The 21091-nt window shown below is 45.5% G+C and overlaps 1 protein-coding gene across 7 annotated transcripts in view; it reads right to left on the bottom strand.

Moving 5' to 3' along the window:
* srebf2 (sterol regulatory element binding transcription factor 2) overlaps window positions 1-21091 on the bottom strand; it is a 35778-nt gene that overhangs the window by 7487 nt on the left and 7200 nt on the right. For all 7 annotated transcript variants that reach the window (XM_079826206.1, XM_079826204.1, XM_079826205.1 and 4 more), the window contains 12 exons: window positions 19475-19750; window positions 19153-19267; window positions 15648-15799; window positions 15345-15543; window positions 13933-14108; window positions 13613-13862; window positions 13350-13516; window positions 4928-5120; window positions 4735-4840; window positions 3747-3856; window positions 3543-3675; window positions 3293-3458 (listed from right to left, as the gene is read on the bottom strand). In XM_079826206.1, the coding sequence (XP_079682332.1) occupies window positions 3293-3458; window positions 3543-3675; window positions 3747-3856; window positions 4735-4840; window positions 4928-5120; window positions 13350-13516; window positions 13613-13862; window positions 13933-14108; window positions 15345-15543; window positions 15648-15799; window positions 19153-19267; window positions 19475-19750 (2043 nt within the window). The remainder of the gene's footprint in view (window positions 1-3292; window positions 3459-3542; window positions 3676-3746; window positions 3857-4734; window positions 4841-4927; window positions 5121-13349; window positions 13517-13612; window positions 13863-13932; window positions 14109-15344; window positions 15544-15647; window positions 15800-19152; window positions 19268-19474; window positions 19751-21091) is intronic.

Here is a 21091-nt window from a genome sequence, read left to right as displayed (position 1 = left end):
TAACTCTGTAACAATAGCTATAACGATAACTGTGTAACAATAGCTGTAACGATAACTGTGTAACAATAGCTATAACGATAACTGTGTAACAATAGCTGTAACGATAACTGTGTAACAATAGCTGTAACCATAACTGCGTAACAATAGCTGTAACGATAACTGTGTAACAATAGCTGTAACGATTACTGTACCGATAGCTGTAACGATAACTGTGTAACAATAGCTGTAACGATAACTGTGTAACAATAGCAGTAACGATAACTGTGTAACAATAGCTATAACGATAACTGTGTAACAATAGCTATAACGATAACTGTGTAACAATAGCTGTAACGATAACTGTGTAACAATAGCAGTAACGATAATTGTACCGATAGCTGTAACGATAACTGTGTAACAATAGCTGAAACGATAACTGTGTAACAATAGCTGTAACGATAACTGTAACGATAACTGTGTAACAACAGCAGTAACGATAACTGTGTAACAATAGCAGTAACAATAACTATGTAACAATAGCTATAACGATAACTGTGTAACAATAGCTATAACGATAACTGTGTAACAATAGCTGTAATGATAACTGTGTAACAATAGCTGTAACGATAACTGTGTAACAATAGCTATAACGATAACTGTGTAACAATAGCTGTAATGATAACTGTGTAACAATAGCAGTAACGATAACTGTGTAACAATAGCAGTAACAATTACTTTAACAATAGCTGTAACGATAACTGTAACAATAACTGTGTAACAATAGCTGTAATGATAACTGTGTAACAATAGCAGTAACGATAACTGTGTAACAATAGCTATAACGATAACTGTGTAACAATAGCTATAACGATAACTGTGTAACAATAGCTGTAAAGATAACTGTGTAACAATAGCTATAACGATAACTGTGTAACAATAGCTATAACGATAACTGTGTAACAATAGCTATAACGATAACTGTGTAACCATAGCTGTAACGGTAACTGTAACAATAACTGTGTAACAATAGCTGTAATGATAACTGTGTAACAATAGCAGTAACGATAACTGTGTAACAATAGCTATAACGATAACTGTGTAACAATAGCTGTAAAGATAACTGTGTAACAATAGCAGTAACGATAACTGTGTAACAATAGCTATAACGATAACTGTGTAACAATAGCTGTAAAGATAACTGTGTAACAATAGCTGTAACGATAAATGTGTAACGATAGCTGTAACAATTACTGTAACAATAGCTGTAACGATAACTGTCACGATAACTGTAACGATAGCTGTAAAGATAACTGTGTAACGATAGCCGTAACAACAGCTGTAACGATAATTGTGTAACTATACCTGTAACGATAACTGTGTAACGATAGCTGTAACGATTACTGTGTAACGATAGCCGTAACAATAGCTGTAACGATAATTGTGTAACAATAGCTGTAACGATAACTGTGTAACAATAGCTGTAACGATAACTGTGTAACAATAGCAGTAACGATAACTGTGTAACAATAGCAGTAACAATAACTGTGTAACAATAGCAGTAACAATAACTGTGTAACAATAGCTATAACGATAACTGTGTAACAATAGCTATAACGATAACTGTGTAACAATAGCTGTAATGATAACTGTGTAACAATAGCAGTAACGATAACTGTGTAACAATAGCCGTAACAATTACTTTAACAATAGCTGTAACGGTAACTGTAACGATAACTGTGTAACAATAGCTGTAATGATAACTGTGTAACAATATCAGTAACGATAACTGTGTAACAATAGCAGTAACGATAACTGTGTAACAATATCAGTAACGATAACTGTGTAACAATAGCAGTAACGATAACTGTGTAACAATAGCTATAACGATAACTGTGTAACAATAGCTGTAAAGATAACTGTGTAACAATAGCTGTAACGATAACTGTGTAACGATAGCTGTAAAGATAACTGTCACGATAACTGTGTAACGATAGCTGTAAAGATAACTGTGTAACGATAGCTGTAACAATTACTGTAACAATAGCTGTAACGATAACTGTCACGATAACTGTGTAATGATAGCTGTAAAGATAACTGTGTAATGATAGCTGTGTAACAATAGCTGTGTAACTATAGCTGTAACGATAACTGTAGCGATAGCTGTAACGATAACTGTAGCGATAGCTGTAACGATAACTGTGTAACGATAGCCGTAACAATAGCTGTAACGATAGCTGTAACGATAACTGTGTAACGATAGCCGTAACAATAGCTGTAACGATAACTGTGTAACGATAGCTGTAACGATAACTGTGTAACGATAGCCGTAACAATAGCTGTAACGATAGCTGTAACGATAACTGTGTAACGATAGCTGTAACGATAACTGTGTAACAATAGCTGTAACGATAACTGTGTAACAATAGCTATAACGATAACTGTAGCGATAGCTGTAACGATAACTGTGTAACGATAGCCGTAACAATAGCTGTAACGATAGCTGTAACGATAACTGTGTAACGATAGCCGTAACAATAGCTGTAACGATAACTGTGTAACGATAGCTGTAACGATAACTGTGTAACGATAGCTGTAACGATAACTGTGTAACAATAGCTGTAAAGATAACTGTGTAATGATAGCTGTAAAGATAACTGTGTAACGATAGCTGTGTAACAATAGCTGTGTAACTATAGCTGTAACGATAACTGTAACTATAGCTGTAACGATAACTGTAGCGATAGCTGTAACGATAACTGTGTAACGATAGCCGTAACAATAGCTGTAACGATAGCTGTAACGATAACTGTGTAACGATAGCCGTAACAATAGCTGTAACGATAACTGTGTAACGATAGCTGTAACGATAACTGTGTAACGATAGCTGTAACGATAACTGTGTAACAATAGCTGTAACGATAACTGTGTAACAATAGCTGTGTAACTATAGCTGTAACGATAACTGTATCGATAGCTGTAACGATAACTGTATAACGATAGCCGTAACAATAGCTGTAACGATAGCTGTAACGATAGCTGTAACGATAACTGTATCGATAGCTGTAACGATAACTGTATAACGATAGCCGTAACAATAGCTGTAACGATAACTGTGTAACGATAGCCGTAACAATAGCTGTAACGATAACTGTGTAACGATAGCTGTAACGATAACTGTAGCGATAATGATAACTGTAACGATATCTAACGATAATGATAACTAACGATAAATGCTGTATCTGTGTGTGCATCTGTCTGTGTAGAGTGTCTTAAATCAGTGTGTGTGTGTGTGTGTGTGTGTGTGTGTGTGTACCTTGTGCAGCCAGGTGTTGTTGTGCGACTGGCACACACTGATGTGCAGGTGAGCACTGGCGCGCTGACAGTGACTGAGGCAGCTGACCACGCCCTCGCCCTTCTGCGGACACACACTCATCTGCACAGCCTTACACAGCGCCAGCACAGCCTTGGGGAGCGGGTGACTGAGACACACACACACACAGACACACACACAGGTTAGACCGGGGCATCGCGGGTCCAAACTCATCCAGACGGGCAACACTCACTCTAGCGTGTGAAGCGCGCGCGGCATCCGCTCCGCCTCCGCCAGCAGTGACCTCACCGACGCATCATCGCCCTGCAGCCAATGAACCGCAGCCTTCAGGACCGACGCCCACCAGCGGCACACGGGGTCCCTCACTGCACAGACACACACCGGTGAGAGTGTGTGTAGATGGAGAAAAACACAGCACAGAGGAAGTGACACGCACCTGGGGTTGAGCTCTGATTGGCCAGCGCAGGGAAAGGGGCGGTCGAGGGGGCGGAGTCTTCAGTACAGCTGTTCAACAGCTGCAGAAACTCCAAGACTCCAGTGAACTCCCTGCAGAGAGGCATGATGGGAAACACGTCACTAGCTGGACTGAATGAGTGTGTGTGTGTGTGTGTGTGTGTGTGTGTGTGTGTGTGTGTGTGTGTGTGTGAGTGTGTGTGTGTGTGTGTGAGTGTGTGTGTGTGAATACCCAGCGTCCTCGGCGTGTTTGCTGCTCTGCGGCTCGATCAGTGTGTGTGTGTGTGTGTGAGTGTGTGTGTGTGTGTGTGAGTGTGTGTGAGTATGTGTGTGTGTGTGTGAATACCCAGCGTCCTCGGCGTGTTTGCTGCTCTGTGGCTCGATCAGTGTGAGTGTGTGTGTGTGTGTGTGTGTGTGTGTGAATACCCAGCGTCCTCGGCGTGTTTGCTGCTCTGCGGCTCGATCAGTGTGAGTGTGTGTGTGTGTGTGTGTGAATACCCAGCGTCCTCGGCGTGTTTGTTGCTCTGCGGCTCGATCAGTGTGTGTGTGTGTGTGAGTGTGTGTGTGTGTGTGTGAGTGTGTGTGAGTATGTGTGTGTGTGTGTGAATACCCAGCGTCCTCGGCGTGTTTTGCTGCTCTGCGGCTCGATCAGTGTGAGTGTGTGTGTGTGTGTGTGTGTGAGTGTGTGTGTGTGTGTGTGTGTGTGTGAATACCCAGCGTCCTCGGCGTGTTTGCTGCTCTGCGGCTCGATCAGTGTGAGTGTGTGTGTGTGAGTGTGTGTGTGAATACCCAGCGTCCTCGGCGTGTTTGCTGCTCTGCGGCTCGATCAGTGTGAGTGTGTGTGTGTGTGTGTGTGTGAGTGTGTGTGTGTGAATACCCAGCGTCCTCGGCGTGTTTGCTGCTCTGCGGCTCGATCAGTGTGAGTGTGTGTGTGTGAGTGTGTGTGTGTGTGTGTGTGTGTGTGTGAATACCCAGCGTCCTCGGCGTGTTTGCTGCTCTGCGGCTCGATCAGTGTGTGAACGGCTCTCTCCAGCAGTTTCTCACAGAAGCAGCGGTGCAGCTGAGCGATGGGATCCGCTGGAGACACAAACACACGTTAAACCTGCAGCTGCACACATTCACACACACACACTCACTCACACACACTCCGTCTGCGTCACTTACCTTCCTCTCTCTGAGAGGTGAACACCTGCTCGCTGCTCTCGGACCTCACCGACCAATCACAGCTCAGGAAAAACTGACGGCCCAGCGGCGTGAAGATCCAGCGCAGGCAGTCTGGGAGGAGCTTAGAGTCTGATGGGAGGGGCTTGGAGTCTGATTGACAGGCCAGAGCCTCAGCACAGCTTAACAAATAACCCTGAGAGAGACAGACATATTATTGATTATTAGTAGGACGTTATTGCACAGCATTTTTATTCATATTTTTCTTATTCTATTATAATTTGTCTTGAATATTATTGTGCATAATCTTTACTTTCACTTTTCACTGTTAATCTTTTTCTTTAACTGTGTTTATTTGTCAGGGACGCAGTGTGTTGCATCAGATGTGTGTTTGTAAAGCAGTGTGTTGCGCTCTCACACGCGTGTGCATCAGATGTGTGTTTGTAAAGCAGTGTGTTGTGTTCTCACACGCGTGTGCATCAGATGTGTGTTTGTAAAGCAGTGTGTTGCGTTCTCACACACGTGTGCATCAGATGTATGTTTGTAAAGCAGTGTGTTGCGTTCTCACACGCGTGTGCATCAGATGTGTGTTTGTAAAGCAGTGTGTTGCGTTCTCACACGCGTGTGCATCAGATGTGTGTTTGTAAAGCAGTGTGTTGCGTTCTCACACGCGTGTGCATCAGATGTGTGTTTGTAAAGCAGTGTGTTGCGTTCTCACACGCGTGTGCATCAGATGTGTGTTTGTAAAGCAGTGTGTTGCGCTCTCACACGCGTGTGGATCAGATGTATGTTTGTAAAGCAGTGTGTTGCGTTCTCACACGCGTGTGCATCAGATGTGTGTTTGTAAAGCAGTGTGTTGTGTTCTCACACGCGTGTGCATCAGATGTATGTTTGTAAAGCAGTGTGTTGCGCTCTCACACGCGTGTGCATCAGATGTATGTTTGTAAAGCAGTGTGTTGCGTTCTCACACGCGTGTGCATCAGATGTGTGTTTGTAAAGCAGTGTGTTGCGTTCTCACACGCGTGTGCATCAGATGTGTGTTTGTAAAGCAGTGTGTTGCGTTCTCACACGCGTGTGCATCAGATGTGTGTTTGTAAAGCAGTGTGTTGCGTTCTCACACGCGTGTGCATCAGATGTGTGTTTGTAAAGCAGTGTGTTGCGTTCACACACGCGTGTGCATCAGATGTGTGTTTGTAAAGCAGTGTGTTGCGTTCTCACACGCGTGTGCATCAGATGTGTGTTTGTAAAGCAGTGTGTTGCGTTCACACACGCGTGTGCATCAGATGTGTGTTTGTAAAGCAGTGTGTTGCGTTCTCACACGCGTGTGCATCAGATGTGTGTTTGTAAAGCAGTGTGTTGCGTTCTCACACGCGTGTGCATCAGATGTGTGTTTGTAAAGCAGTGTGTTGCGTTCACACACGCGTGTGCATCAGATGTGTGTTTGTAAAGCAGTGTGTTGCGTTCTCACACGCGTGTGCATCAGATGTGTGTTTGTAAAGCAGTGTGTTGCGTTCTCACACGCGTGTGCATCAGATGTGTGTTTGTAAAGCAGTGTGTTGCGTTCTCACACGCGTGTGCATCAGATGTGTGTTTGTAAAGCAGTGTGTTGCGTTCTCACACGCGTGTGGATCAGATGTGTGTTTGTAAAGCAGTGTGTTGTGTTCTCACACGCGTGTGCATCAGATGTGTGTTTGTAAAGCAGTGTGTTGCGTTCTCACACGCGTGTGCATCAGATGTGTGTTTGTAAAGCAGTGTGTTGCGTTCTCACACGCGTGTGCATCAGATGTGTGTTTGTAAAGCAGTGTATTGCGTTCTCACACGCGTGTGCATCAGATGTGTGTTTGTAAAGCAGTGTGTTGCGTTCTCACACGCGTGTGCATCAGATGTGTGTTTGTAAAGCAGTGTGTTGCGTTCTCACACGCGTGTGCATCAGATGTGTGTTTGTAAAGCAGTGTGTTGTGTTCTCACACGCGTGTGCAGATGTATGTTTGTAAAGCAGTGTGTTGCGTTCTCACACGCGTGTGCATCAGATGTGTGTTTGTAAAGCAGTGTGTTGCGTTCTCATACGCGTGTGCATCAGATGTGTGTTTGTAAAGCAGTGTGTTGCGTTCTCACACGCGTGTGCAGATGTATGTTTGTAAAGCAGTGTGTTGCGTTCTCACACGCGTGTGGATCAGATGTATGTTTGTAAAGCAGTGTGTTGCGTTCACACACGCGTGTGCATCAGATGTGTGTTTGTAAAGCAGTGTGTTGCGTTCACACACGCGTGTGGATCAGATGTATGTTTGTAAAGCAGTGTGTTGCGTTCACACACGCGTGTGCATCAGATGTGTGTTTGTAAAGCAGTGTGTTGCGTTCTCACACGCGTGTGCATCAGATGTGTGTTTGTAAAGCAGTGTGTTGCGTTCTCACACGCGTGTGCATCAGATGTGTGTTTGTAAAGCAGTGTGTTGCGTTCTGACACGCGTGTGCAGATGTATGTTTGTAAAGCAGTGTGTTGCGTTCTCACACGCGTGTGCATCAGATGTGTGTTTGTAAAGCAGTGTGTTGTGTTCTCACACGCGTGTGCAGATGTATGTTTGTAAAGCAGTGTGTTGCGTTCTCACACGCGTGTGCATCAGATGTGTGTTTGTAAAGCAGTGTGTTGCGTTCTCACACGCGTGTGCAGATGTATGTTTGTAAAGCAGTGTGTTGCGTTCTCACACGCGTGTGCATCAGATGTGTGTTTGTAAAGCAGTGTATTGCGTTCTCACACGCGTGTGCAGATGTATGTTTGTAAAGCAGTGTGTTGCGTTCTCACACGCGTGTGCATCAGATGTGTGTTTGTAAAGCAGTGTGTTGCGTTCTCACACGCGTGTGCATCAGATGTGTGTTTGTAAAGCAGTGTGTTGCGTTCTCACACGCGTGTGCATCAGATGTGTGTTTGTAAAGCAGTGTGTTGCGTTCTCACACGCGTGTGCAGATGTATGTTTGTAAAGCAGTGTGTTGCATTCTCACACGCGTGTGCATCAGATGTGTGTTTGTAAAGCAGTGTGTTGTGTTCTCACACGCGTGTGCAGATGTATGTTTGTAAAGCAGTGTGTTGCGTTCTCACACGCGTGTGCATCAGATGTGTGTTTGTAAAGCAGTGTGTTGCGTTCTCACACGCGTGTGCAGATGTATGTTTGTAAAGCAGTGTGTTGCGTTCACACACGCGTGTGCAGATGTGTGTTTGTAAAGCAGTGTGTTGCGTTCTCACACGCGTGTGCATCAGATGTGTGTTTGTAAAGCAGTGTGTTGCGTTCTCACACGCGTGTGCAGATGTATGTTTGTAAAGCAGTGTGTTGCGTTCTCACACGCGTGTGCAGATGTGTGTTTGTAAAGCAGTGTGTTGCGTTCACACACGCGTGTGCATCAGATGTATGTTTGTAAAGCAGTGTGTTGCGTTCTCACACGAGTGTGCATCAGATGTATGTTTGTAAAGCAGTGTGTTGTGTTCTCACACGCGTGTGCATCAGATGTATGTTTGTAAAGCAGTGTGTTGCGTTCTCACACGCGTGTGCATCAGATGTGTGTTTGTAAAGCAGTGTGTTGCGTTCTCACACGCGTGTGCATCAGATGTATGTTTGTAAAGCAGTGTGTTGTGTTCTCACACGCGTGTGCATCAGATGTGTGTTTGTAAAGCAGTGTGTTGCGTTCTCACACGCGTGTGCAGATGTGTGTTTGTAAAGCAGTGTGTTGCGTTCTCACACGCGTGTGCAGATGTATGTTTGTAAAGCAGTGTGTTGCGTTCTCACACGCGTGTGCATCAGATGTATGTTTGTAAAGCAGTGTGTTGTGTTCTCACACGCGTGTGCATCAGATGTATGTTTGTAAAGCAGCGTGTTGCGTTCTCACACGCGTGTGCATCAGATGTATGTTTGTAAAGCAGTGTGTTGCGTTCTCACACGCATGTGCATCAGATGTATGTTTGTAAAGCAGTGTGTTGCGTTCTCACACGCGTGTGCATCAGATGTATGTTTGTAAAGCAGTGTGTTGCGTTCTCACACGCGTGTGCATCAGATGTGTGTTTGTAAAGCAGAGTGTTGCGTTCTCACACGCGTGTGCATCAGATGTGTGTTTGTAAAGCAGTGTGTTGCGTTCTCACACGCGTGTGCATCAGATGTATGTTTGTAAAGCAGTGTGTTGCGTTCTCACACGCGTGTGCATCAGATGTATGTTTGTAAAGCAGTGTGTTGCGTGTGCATCAGATGTGTGTTTGTAAAGCAGTGTGTTGCGTTCTCACACGCGTGTGCATCAGATGTATGTTTGTAAAGCAGTGTGTTGCGTTCTCACACGCGTGTGCATCAGATGTATGTTTGTAAAGCAGTGTGTTGCGTTCTCACACACGTGTGCATCAGATGTATGTTTGTAAAGCAGTGTGTTGCGTTCTCACACACGTGTGCATCAGATGTATGTTTGTAAAGCAGTGTGTTGCGTTCTCACACACGTGTGCATCAGATGTGTGTTTGTAAAGCAGTGTGTTGCGTTCTCACACGCGTGTGCATCAGATGTGTGTTTGTAAAGCAGTGTGTTGCGTTCACACACGCGTGTGGATCAGATGTATGTTTGTAAAGCAGTGTGTTGCGTTCTCACACGCGTGTGCATCAGATGTATGTTTGTAAAGCAGCGTGTTGCGTTCACACACGCGTGTGGATCAGATGTATGTTTGTAAAGCAGTGTGTTGCGTTCTCACACGCGTGTGCATCAGATGTATGTTTGTAAAGCAGTGTGTTGCGTTCTCACACGCGTGTGCATCAGATGTATGTTTGTAAAGCAGTGTGTTGCGTTCTCATACGCGTGTGCATCAGATGTATGTTTGTAAAGCAGTGTGTTGCGTTCTCACACGCGTGTGCATCAGATGTGTGTTTGTAAAGCAGAGTGTTGCGTTCTCACACGCGTGTGCATCAGATGTGTGTTTGTAAAGCAGTGTGTTGCGTTCTCACACGCGTGTGCATCAGATGTATGTTTGTAAAGCAGTGTGTTGCGTTCTCACACGCGTGTGCATCAGATGTATGTTTGTAAAGCAGTGTGTTGCGTGTGCATCAGATGTGTGTTTGTAAAGCAGTGTGTTGCGTTCTCACACGCGTGTGCATCAGATGTATGTTTGTAAAGCAGTGTGTTGCGTTCTCACACGCGTGTGCATCAGATGTATGTTTGTAAAGCAGTGTGTTGCGTTCTCACACACGTGTGCATCAGATGTATGTTTGTAAAGCAGTGTGTTGCGTTCTCACACACGTGCATCAGATGTATGTTTGTAAAGCAGTGTGTTGCGTTCTCACACGCGTGTGCATCAGATGTGTGTTTGTAAAGCAGTGTGTTGCGTTCTCACACGCGTGTGCATCAGATGTGTGTTTGTAAAGCAGTGTGTTGCGTTCACACACGCGTGTGCATCAGATGTGTGTTTGTAAAGCAGTGTGTTGCGTTCTCACACGCGTGTGCATCAGATGTATGTTTGTAAAGCAGTGTGTTGCGCTCTCACACGCGTGTGCATCAGATGTGTGTTTGTAAAGCAGTGTGTTGCGTTCTCACACGCGTGTGCATCAGATGTATGTTTGTAAAGCAGTGTGTTGCGTTCTCACACGCGTGTGCATCAGATGTGTGTTTGTAAAGCAGTGTGTTGCGTTCACACACGCGTGTGCATCAGATGTGTGTTTGTAAAGCAGTGTGTTGCGTTCTCACACGCGTGTGCATCAGATGTGTGTTTGTAAAGCAGTGTGTTGCGCTCTCACACACGTGTGCATCAGATGTATGTTTGTAAAGCAGTGTGTTGCGTTCTCACACGCGTGTGCATCAGATGTGTGTTTGTAAAGCAGTGTGTTGCGTTCACACACGCGTGTGCATCAGATGTGTGTTTGTAAAGCAGTGTGTTGCGTTCTCACACGCGTGTGCATCAGATGTGTGTTTGTAAAGCAGTGTGTTGCGCTCTCACACGCGTGTGCATCAGATGTGTGTTTGTAAAGCAGTGTGTTGCGTTCACACACGCGTGTGCATCAGATGTGTGTTTGTAAAGCAGTGTGTTGCGTTCACACACGCGTGTGCATCAGATGTGTGTTTGTAAAGCAGTGTGTTGCGCTCTCACACACGTGTGCATCAGATGTATGTTTGTAAAGCAGTGTGTTGCGTTCTCACACGCGTGTGCATCAGATGTATGTTTGTAAAGCAGTGTGTTGCGTTCTCACACACGTGTGCATCAGATGTATGTTTGTAAAGCAGCGTGTTGTGTTCTCACACGCGTGTGCATCAGATGTGTGTTTGTAAAGCAGTGTGTAGCATTCTCACACGCGTGTGCATCAGATGTGTGTTTGTAAAGCAGTGTGTTGCGTTCTCACACGCGTGTGCATCAGATGTGTGTTTGTAAAGCAGTGTGTTGCGTTCTCACACGCGTGTGCATCAGATGTGTGTTTGTAAAGCAGTGTGTTGTGTTCTCACACGCGTGTGCATCAGATGTGTGTTTGTAAAGCAGTGTGTAGCATTCTCACACGCGTGTGCATCAGATGTGTGTTTGTAAAGCAGTGTGTTGCGTTCTCACACGCGTGTGCATCAGATGTGTGTTTGTAAAGCAGTGTGTTGTGTTCTCACACGCGTGTGCATCAGATGTGTGTTTGTAAAGCAGCGTGTTGCGTTCTCACACGCGTTTGCAGATGTGTGTTTGTAAAGCAGTGTGTTGCGCTCTCACACGCGTGTGCATCAGATGTGTGTTTGTAAAGCAGTGTGTTGTGTTCTCACACGCGTGTGCATCAGATGTGTGTTTGTAAAGCAGTGTGTTGCGCTCTCACACGCGTGTGCATCAGATGTGTGTTTGTAAAGCAGTGTGTTGTGTTCTCACACGCGTGTGCATCAGATGTGTGTTTGTAAAGCAGTGTGTTGTGTTCTCACACGCGTGTGCATCAGATGTGTGTTTGTAAAGCAGTGTGTTGCGTTCACACACGCGTGTTGCATCAGATGTGTGTTTGTAAAGCAGTGTGTTGTGTTCTCACACGCGTGTGCATCAGATGTGTGTTTGTAAAGCAGTGTGTTGTGTTCTCACACGCGTGTGCATCAGATGTGTGTTTGTAAAGCAGTGTGTTGCGTTCTCACACGCGTGTGCATCAGATGTGTGTTTGTAAAGCAGTGTGTTGCGTTCTCACACGCGTGTGCATCAGATGTGTGTTTGTAAAGCAGTGTGTTGTGTTCTCACACGCGTGTGCATCAGATGTGTGTTTGTAAAGCAGTGTGTTGCGTTCTCACACGCGTGTTGCATCAGATGTGTGTTTGTAAAGCAGTGTGTTGTGTTCTCACACGCGTGTGCATCAGATGTGTGTTTGTAAAGCAGTGTGTTGTGTTCTCACACGCGTGTGCATCAGATGTGTGTTTGTAAAGCAGTGTGTTGCGTTCTCACACGCGTGTGCATCAGATGTGTGTTTGTAAAGCAGTGTGTTGCGTTCTCACACGCGTGTGCATCAGATGTGTGTTTGTAAAGCAGTGTGTTGTGTTCTCACACGCGTGTGCATCAGATGTGTGTTTGTAAAGCAGTGTGTTGCGTTCTCACACGCGTGTGCATCAGATGTGTGTTTGTAAAGCAGCGTGTTGCGTTCACACACGCGTGTGCATCAGATGTGTGTTTGTAAAGCAGTGTGTTGCGTTCTCACACGCGTGTGCATCAGATGTGTGTTTGTAAAGCAGTGTGTTGTGTTCTCACACGCGTGTGCATCAGATGTGTGTTTGTAAAGCAGTGTGTTGTGTTCTCACACGCGTGTGGATCAGATGTATGTTTGTAAAGCAGTGTGTTGTGTTCTCACACGCGTGTGGATCAGATGTGTGTTTGTAAAGCAGTGTGTTGTGTTCTCACACGCGTGTGCATCAGATGTGTGTTTGTAAAGCAGCGTGTTGCGTTCTCACACGCGTGTGCATCAGATGTGTGTTTGTAAAGCAGTGTGTTGTGTTCTCACACGCGTGTGCATCAGATGTGTGTTTGTAAAGCAGTGTGTTGTGTTCTCACACGCATGTGGATCAGATGTATGTTTGTAAAGCAGTGTGTTGTGTTCTCACACGCGTGTGGATCAGATGTGTGTTTGTAAAGCAGTGTGTTGTGTTCTCACACGCGTGTGCATCAGATGTGTGTTTGTAAAGCAGTGTGTTGCGTTCTCACACGCATGTGCATCAGATGTGTGTTTGTAAAGCAGCGTGTTGCGCTCTCACACGCGTGTGCATCAGATGTGTGTTTGTAAAGCAGTGTGTTGTGTTCTCACACGCGTGTGCATCAGATGTGTGTTTGTAAAGCAGTGTGTTGTGTTCTCACACGCGTGTGCATCAGATGTGTGTTTGTAAAGCAGTGTGTTGTGTTCTCACACGCGTGTGCATCAGATGCGTGTTTGTAAAGCAGCGTGTTGCGCTCTCACACGCGTGTGCAGATGCGTGTTCTCACCGGCAGACAGCTGAGGTGTTTCGCCAGCGCTGCTCTCAGGCTGATGGCGGCCGTCACGTAGATCTGGATCTGCTGACTGACAGACATCTTCCCCTCGGCGCTCTCTGACAGATTGACGGCGCTCAGAGACACACACACGCCCCACAGCGGACGCCGCTCCATCTTACCTGAACACAAGGACACCGTTTGGCCATCGGCGCTCATCACACACACACACACACACACACACACACACACACACACACACACACACACACACACACCTGTGAGCTGCAGCTGGCTGAGTTTGTGATACACCAGCGCTGCGTCCCGGGAGCTGGTCTGTGACTCCTCCCCCTCGTGCCGTCCTCCAACCAGACGCACCAGCCAGCCCAGGGGGGCGGGTCTCCGCAGGCAGTAGCGAATCAGGTTCCAGGAGAGGGAGCAGATGATGTCAAGCGTGGAGGAGGGAAGGAATCTGGATAAGACGGACAGACACGTCTGCAGACTCGCCACGGCTGCCGCGTAATCGCCCTGAGAGACACACAATCATCATCTGATCACACTTATCAATGTGTGTGTGTGTGTGTGTGTGTTTGCTTACGCGGTACAGCTGCAGGTCGGCCTGTTTGCGGTGTCTCCAGAAGCGCACTGATGTGGGCGAGTGAAGGGGCGTGACCGGCTCCCACAGGTACAGCACTCGGACACACCCCCAGACCACGCCCACTCCGCTCAGCAGCCACACCAAACACCACGGCAACACACACCACAGCCACGCCCCTGACAGACAGACATGTGACCAGGGTTCATTTTGACCGAAAATTTTGATTTAGTTTTAGTCATAGTCTTTTGAAATAACTCGCTTTTAATTGTTGACGAAGTTGATTTTCGTCACCAGTTTTTGTCATCCAACACTAGTTTTTATTTAGTTATCAGCTCGTTTTCGTCAGTGAAAAAAAGTCAAAAAATATTAAAGGGTTAGTTCACCCAAAACTGTAAATTGTGTGATTAATGACTGAGCCTCATGTGGTTGGACACCCGTCAGACCTCCGTTCATCTTCAGACACAAATGAAGATATTTTAGTGTAAAGCTGATGCTCTGAAAGGCCTCCATTGGCTCAACTTTACACTCTCAAGACCCTTAAAAGACACTAAAGACTAAAGTTACAAAGTCCATCTCACTACAGCGGCTCTACAATAACTTCGGAGCGTTATGAATCAGTGAGTCGATTCAGCGGTTCAGAGCGTTATGAATCAGTGAGTCGATTCAGCGGTTCAGAACGTTATGAATCAGTGAGTCGATTCAGCGGTTCAGAGCGTTATGAATCAGTGACTCGATTCAGCGGTTCAGCGCATTATGAATCAGTGAGTTGATTCAGAGGTACAGCGCGTTATGAATCAGTGAGTCGATTCAGCGGTTTGGAGTGTTATGAATCAGTGAGTCGATTCAGCGGTTCGGAGCATTATGAATCAGTGAGTCGATTCAGCGGTTCAGAGCGTTATGAATCAGTGAGTCGATTCAGCGGTTCAGAGCGTTATGATTTAGTGAGTCGATTCAGCAGTTTGGATCGCCAAAGTCACGTGATTTCAGCAGTTTGGTGGTTTGACACACGATCCGAATCATGAATCGACAATGATGACGAAAATGAAGCGTCATGATGCATTATTTTGAAATCGGTCATTATGATACAAGTCGTTATTTAGGGTTTTTTTGCGCACAAAAATTATTCTCGTCGCTTCATAAAGTTATTGTAGAACCACTGTAGTGAGATGGACTTTGTAACGACGTCTTTAGTACCTTTTACCTTTTATTGTGCCAATGGAGGCCTTTCAGAGCATCAGATTTACACTAAAATATCTTCATTTGTGTCTGAAGATGAACGGAGGTCTGACGGGTGTCCAACCACATGAGGCTCAGTCATTAATGACACAATTTACACTTTTGGGTGTAACCCTTTAACACAGCATCACTTCAGAGAGCACGGCCACTTGACTCTCAGCCGCCCCTGAACTCACCGAAGCTCTGGGTCTGTCCGGGCAGAGAGAAGAGTGAGCGTGAGGACCCATGGGCGGCACCCAGAGCCCCGCCCTCCTCAGAGCCCAGGAGAGAGGGCAGAGGGTTGAGCGACAGGCACAGGAAGGTGAGCCCGCAGAGCAGCAGCCGAGAGCGGTCCATCACCCCGACCGACGAGGGCGAGTCCGGCTCGCTCTTCACCTGAAACACACAAGCTCTGGTCAGAGTGGGCGTGTCCCAGAGTGGGCGAGTCCCAGAGTGGGCGTGTCCCAGAGTGCCCGCGTGTGGGCAGGGCTCAGACGCACCTGCTCGTGCTCCAGCAACGGACTGCCCGGCTCAGAGTCGATGCAGAAGGGCGAGAGCTGGGCGGGAGAGCTGGAGCCCGAGTCAGACGGTGGGGGAGAGATGAAGGCCGCCTCGGGCTTCAGGTCCAGATCATCCGTCACACACACGGACTCTGGCAGACAGAGAGAGACACATTAGTAGAGTTTGGGTTTTATCTGATTCCGGTGCCTGAACCAATACTTTTAAAACGGTACCGGTGCCTAAATGGTGTCTGAACCGATACTTTTAAAACGGTACCAGTGCCTAAACGGTGCCTGAACCGATACTTTTAAAACGGTACCGGTGCCTAAATGGTGCCTGAACCGATACTTTTAAAACGGTACCGGTGCCTAAATGGTGCCTGAACCGATACTTTTAAAACGGTACCAGTGCCTAAACGGTGCCTAAACTGATACTTTTAAAACGGTACCGGTGCCTAAACGGTGCCTAAACCGATACTTTTAAAACGGTACCGGTGCCTAAATGGTGCCAAACCGATACTTTTAAAACGATACCAGTGCCTAAACGGTGCCAAACCGATACTTTTAAAACGGTACCGGTGCCTAAATGGTGCCTAAACCGATACTTTTAAAACGATACCGGTGCCTAAATGGTGCCTGAACCGATACTTTTAAAACGATACCGGTGCCTAAATGGTGCCTGAACCGATACTTTTAAAACGATACCGGTGCCTAAATGGTGCCTAAACCGATACTTTTAAAACGATACCGGTGTCTAAACGGTGCCTAAACCGATACTTTTAAAACGGTACCGGTGCCTAAATGGTGCCTAAACCGATACTTTTAAAACGATACCGGTGCCTAAACGGTGCCTAAACCGATACTTTTAAAACGGTACCGGTGCCTAAACGGTGCCTGAACCGATACTTTTAAAACGGTACCGGTGCCTAAACGGTGCCTGAACCGATACTTTTAAAACGGTACCGGTGCCTAAACGGTGCCTGAACCGATACTTTTAAAACGGTACCAGTGCCTAAACGGTGCCTGAACCGATACTTTTAAAACGGTACCGGTGCCTAAACGGTGCCTGAACCGATACTTTTAAAACGGTACCGGTGCCTAAATGGTGCCAAACCGATACTTTTAAAGCGGTACCGGTGCCTAAACCGATACTTTTAAAACGGTACCGGTGCCTAAACGGTGCCTGAACCGATACTTTTAAAACGGTACCAGTGCCTAAATGGTGCCTGAACCGATACTTTTAAAACGGTACCAGTGCCTAAACGGTGCCTGAACCGATACTTTTAAAACGGTACCGGTGCCTGAACCGATACTTTTAAAACGGTACCGGTGCCTAAATGGTGCCTGAACCGATACTTTTAAAGCGGTACCGGTGCCTGAACCGATACTTTTAAAACGGTACCGGTGCCTAAACGGTGCCTGAACCGATACTTTTAAAACGGTACCGGTGCCTAAATGGTGCCTGAACCGATACTTTTAAAGCGGTACCGGTGCCTAAACGGTGCCTGAACCGATACTTTTAAAACGGTACCGGTGCCTAAATGGTGCCAAACCGATACTTTTAAAACGGTACCGGTGCCTAAATTGTGCCAAACCGATACTTTTAAAACGGTACCAGTGCCTAAATGGTGCCTAAACCGATACTTTTAAAACGGTACCGGTGCCTAAACGGTGCCTGAACCGATACTTTTAAAACGGTACCGGTGCCTAAATGGTGCCTGAACCGATACTTTTAAAGCGGTACCGGTGCCTAAATGGTTCCAAACCGATACTTTTAAAACGGTACCGGTGCCTAAATGGTGCCTGAACCGATACTTTTAAAACGGTACCGGTGCCTAAACGGTGCCTGAACCGATACTTTTAAAACGGTACCGGTGCCTAAATGGTGCCAAACCGATACTTTTAAAACGGTACCGGTGCCTAAATTGTGCCAAACCGATACTTTTAAAACGGTACCAGTGCCTAAATGGTGCCTGAACCGATACTTTTAAAGCGGTACCGGTGCCTAAATTGTGCCAAACCGATACTTTTAAAACGGTACCGGTGCCTAAATTGTGCCAAACCGATACTTTTAAAACGGTACCAGTGCCTAAACGGTGCCTGAACCGATACTTTTAAAACAGTACCGGTGCCTAAATGGTGCCTGAACCGATACTTTTAAAGCGGTACCGGTGCCTAAATGGTGCCAAACCGATACTTTTAAAGCGGTACCAGTGCCTAAACGGTGCCTGAACCGATACTTTTAAAGCGGTACCGGTGCCTAAATGGTGCCAAACCGATACTTTTAAAACGGTACCGGTGCCTAAACGGTGCCTGAACCGATACTTTTAAAACGGTACCGGTGCCTAAATTGTGCCAAACCGATACTTTTAAAACGGTACCAGGGCCTAAACGGTGCCTGAACCGATACTTTTAAAACGGTACCGGTGCCTAAATGGTGCCTGAACCGATACTTAAAAAAAAAAAAGGCCACAAAACAAGGTGGATGACTTTAGATGGCTTTTTATTTATTTATTTTTTATTTAAATTGAACCATTTATTAAAAGTTTAATGTATACTTAAATGTATGAATATAAATAAATACAAAACACAATTTACTTATTTACAAATTATTATTGATTATTTACAAATTCACAGTAAAACCTAAGCCATCTAACCCAACTACAACAGGCCTAATATAACTCTAAATAACAGTTACAGTAATAACAGCAGTCGTCTGTATTCTTGGTCTGCTACAAACCAGCTTCCAGCTTCAGCTTTATTTTGAAATATGTTCATATTCTCTGGCTAAATATTTTAGAACGCATCTCCTTAATGTTTCCATGGTGACGCGTCATGTTTCTCACATGACACACAGCAGCCGCAATAGCGCTGACAGCTCAGCTGTATCGGGTTTATTTAGCTTTTTATTCAAAATATTCACAAACTTCTTAACTGTGTCACGAACTATCTAATGTTCAAATGTGTGAGTGAATGTGTGTTAGTTGATCTATAAAGCGCAATGGGCGGCGCCATGTTAGTTTGCGCCTCAGAATCGGATCCGTCGGATTTGAGTTAATTCTCGTCTCACGAAATACATGAAAGTAAGTGACCAGTGACCTGGAAGAAGAATAGAGTAAACTATAGAGTTACTATATAATGTGCATGTATCTGATGTGAATAAAACACGCAACGTTAGTCGAATTATAACCGTCTGAAAGTATTGTCATTGCCGCTTCCTTTTGCTAGTAGCCAACGTATGAGCATTTAAATGTCTGAAACCTGAAATAAACATGATGTGGTTGAAAACGCAATAGTTGTGATGTGACCAGCGCTGAGCGTCTGTCTCTGGCTCAGCCAAAGCACGTTTGAATTTTGGCACCGAAATGAGGAACCGAAATCTGCGTTCTGATTCGGTCCGGTACATACCGGTTATATAAGTACCATATTGGCACCGGGTACCCAACCCTACACATCAGTGAGGTCATCATCGCGCGCCACACGGACTCCTGATAGGCTAACTCACTGTTCTTCTGGCTGGCCATCTTCAGCGTCAGGTTCTCCTGCCGGAGCTTGTGGTTGACCTGCTGCAGGTACTTGATGTAGTCGATGGCTTTACGCAGAACACCAGACTTGTGCATCTGTCAATCAAACACACAGTCAGACCCTGGTGAGGCCACACACACACACACACACACACACACACACACACACACACACACACACACACACACACACACACACACACACACACACACACACACACACACACACACACACACACACACACACACACACACACACACACACACACACACACACACACACACACACACACACACACACACCTTGGCGTCGTTGCCCATGACGAGGTCGCGCAGCTCCAGGATCTTGTCGTTGATGGACGAGCGGTAACGCTTCTCGATGATGTTGTGTGTTGTGCGTCGCTCGCCCTCTTTCACGACTCCGCCCGGGCCCGTGGTAACAGCCATGCCCTGGTCCATGGCCACCCTGGCTCCGCCCCCATTGTGGGCAGTGCCCGACGACAGCTGCTTGATTGGCAGCTTGTCTCCGCCCCCCATCACCATGGGAACAGTAGTCAGAATGTTGCTGCTCATCAGCGTCTGCGAAAGAGAGAGCAGAACCATAAAGAGGTTTATTTTAATAAGCATCTTATTTCCCTCTCTTAAACTACCATAAATGCGCAACTACACGACATATTTATCATATAATACAGTAATAACACAGCTATATCGTGTGTATAATACAGCTTCAAGCGAGAGGCGCTCCAAACTGTGTGTGGCACTTCACAATAGAAGTGGGTGGAGTTATGAGGTTTGACAGACAGATTGAGGATCCAATGGAGTTAGAGCTTGTGACTAAACCACGTATTTCATACTTTAGGGTTAGGGTTAGGTATCTATTTTACCCCTAACTAGCCGATCATTCTGAGTGTGTTCAAAACGGACACATTTAAACATAGTAAGTGACCCGCCAAATTGGCTATTGATTTGACTCCACAACTGATCGGGTTACTAACGAAGCTGCTCTGAGACGCTGAAAACTGTTATCACAACAAGTAACCTGTTATCGCACTGACCAAGTAATATAGCGATTTATATTTAACGTTGGTATATTGTGCAACCCCAGAGTAAACTTTGTTTGTTGTGTGTGTGTGTGTGTCATTCACTGAAACGTAAGTGACTGCGCGACCCACCTCTTCACACTCTGAGACGCACAAATGGGTCGCGACCCACAGTTTGAAAACCCCTGTATTAAAATACTGATATTATGGTCTATAACTCCTCCCAGAACCTCCAGCTGCCCTGTATCTTGCCATCTCATTGGCTGTAGGTCATCGCTGATGTATTTTTCAGTCAGAACTCATTTCACACAGCAGGAGTTTGAGGCGTCGGTGAGTCTCTCTGATCGCGTCTTTGATCATTCACACTGCGTGATTGTGACTCGCGTGCACGAGCACCGATTTACCTATGACTCCGGGCATTTGTCGGCGATTTCGCAAAACCTGTCGGCGGGTCAAAATCGGGGCTAAAATCAGGCACAACTCGGCATAATATCCATTATGTAACCAGATTACTTTATATGTTGTGAGTAAAGGAACTCATTACAAGTAACGTGCGTTATGTAATCAGATTACTTTTGTGATGTATCAAGTAAAGTAAAGTTAAGCATAACAAGTAACGTACATTATGTAATCAGATTACTTTTGTGATGTATCGAGTAAAATAACTCATTACAAGTAATGTGCATTATGTAATCAGATTACTTTTGATGTTACGAGTAAAGTAAAGCATTACAAGTAACAGCATTATGTAATCAGATTACTTTTGTGATGTATCAAGTAATGCATTACAAGTATTATGTAATCAGATTACTTTTTTATGTTTCGAGTAAAGTAACGCATTACAAGTAACGTGCATTATGTAAAAAGATTACTTTTGGGA

This window comes from Gobio gobio (genome assembly GCF_949357685.1).
Source record: "Gobio gobio genome assembly, chromosome: 1".
Taxonomy (NCBI): Eukaryota; Metazoa; Chordata; class Actinopteri; order Cypriniformes; family Gobionidae; genus Gobio; species Gobio gobio.
This window is presented reverse-complemented; position numbering and strand designations above follow the sequence as displayed.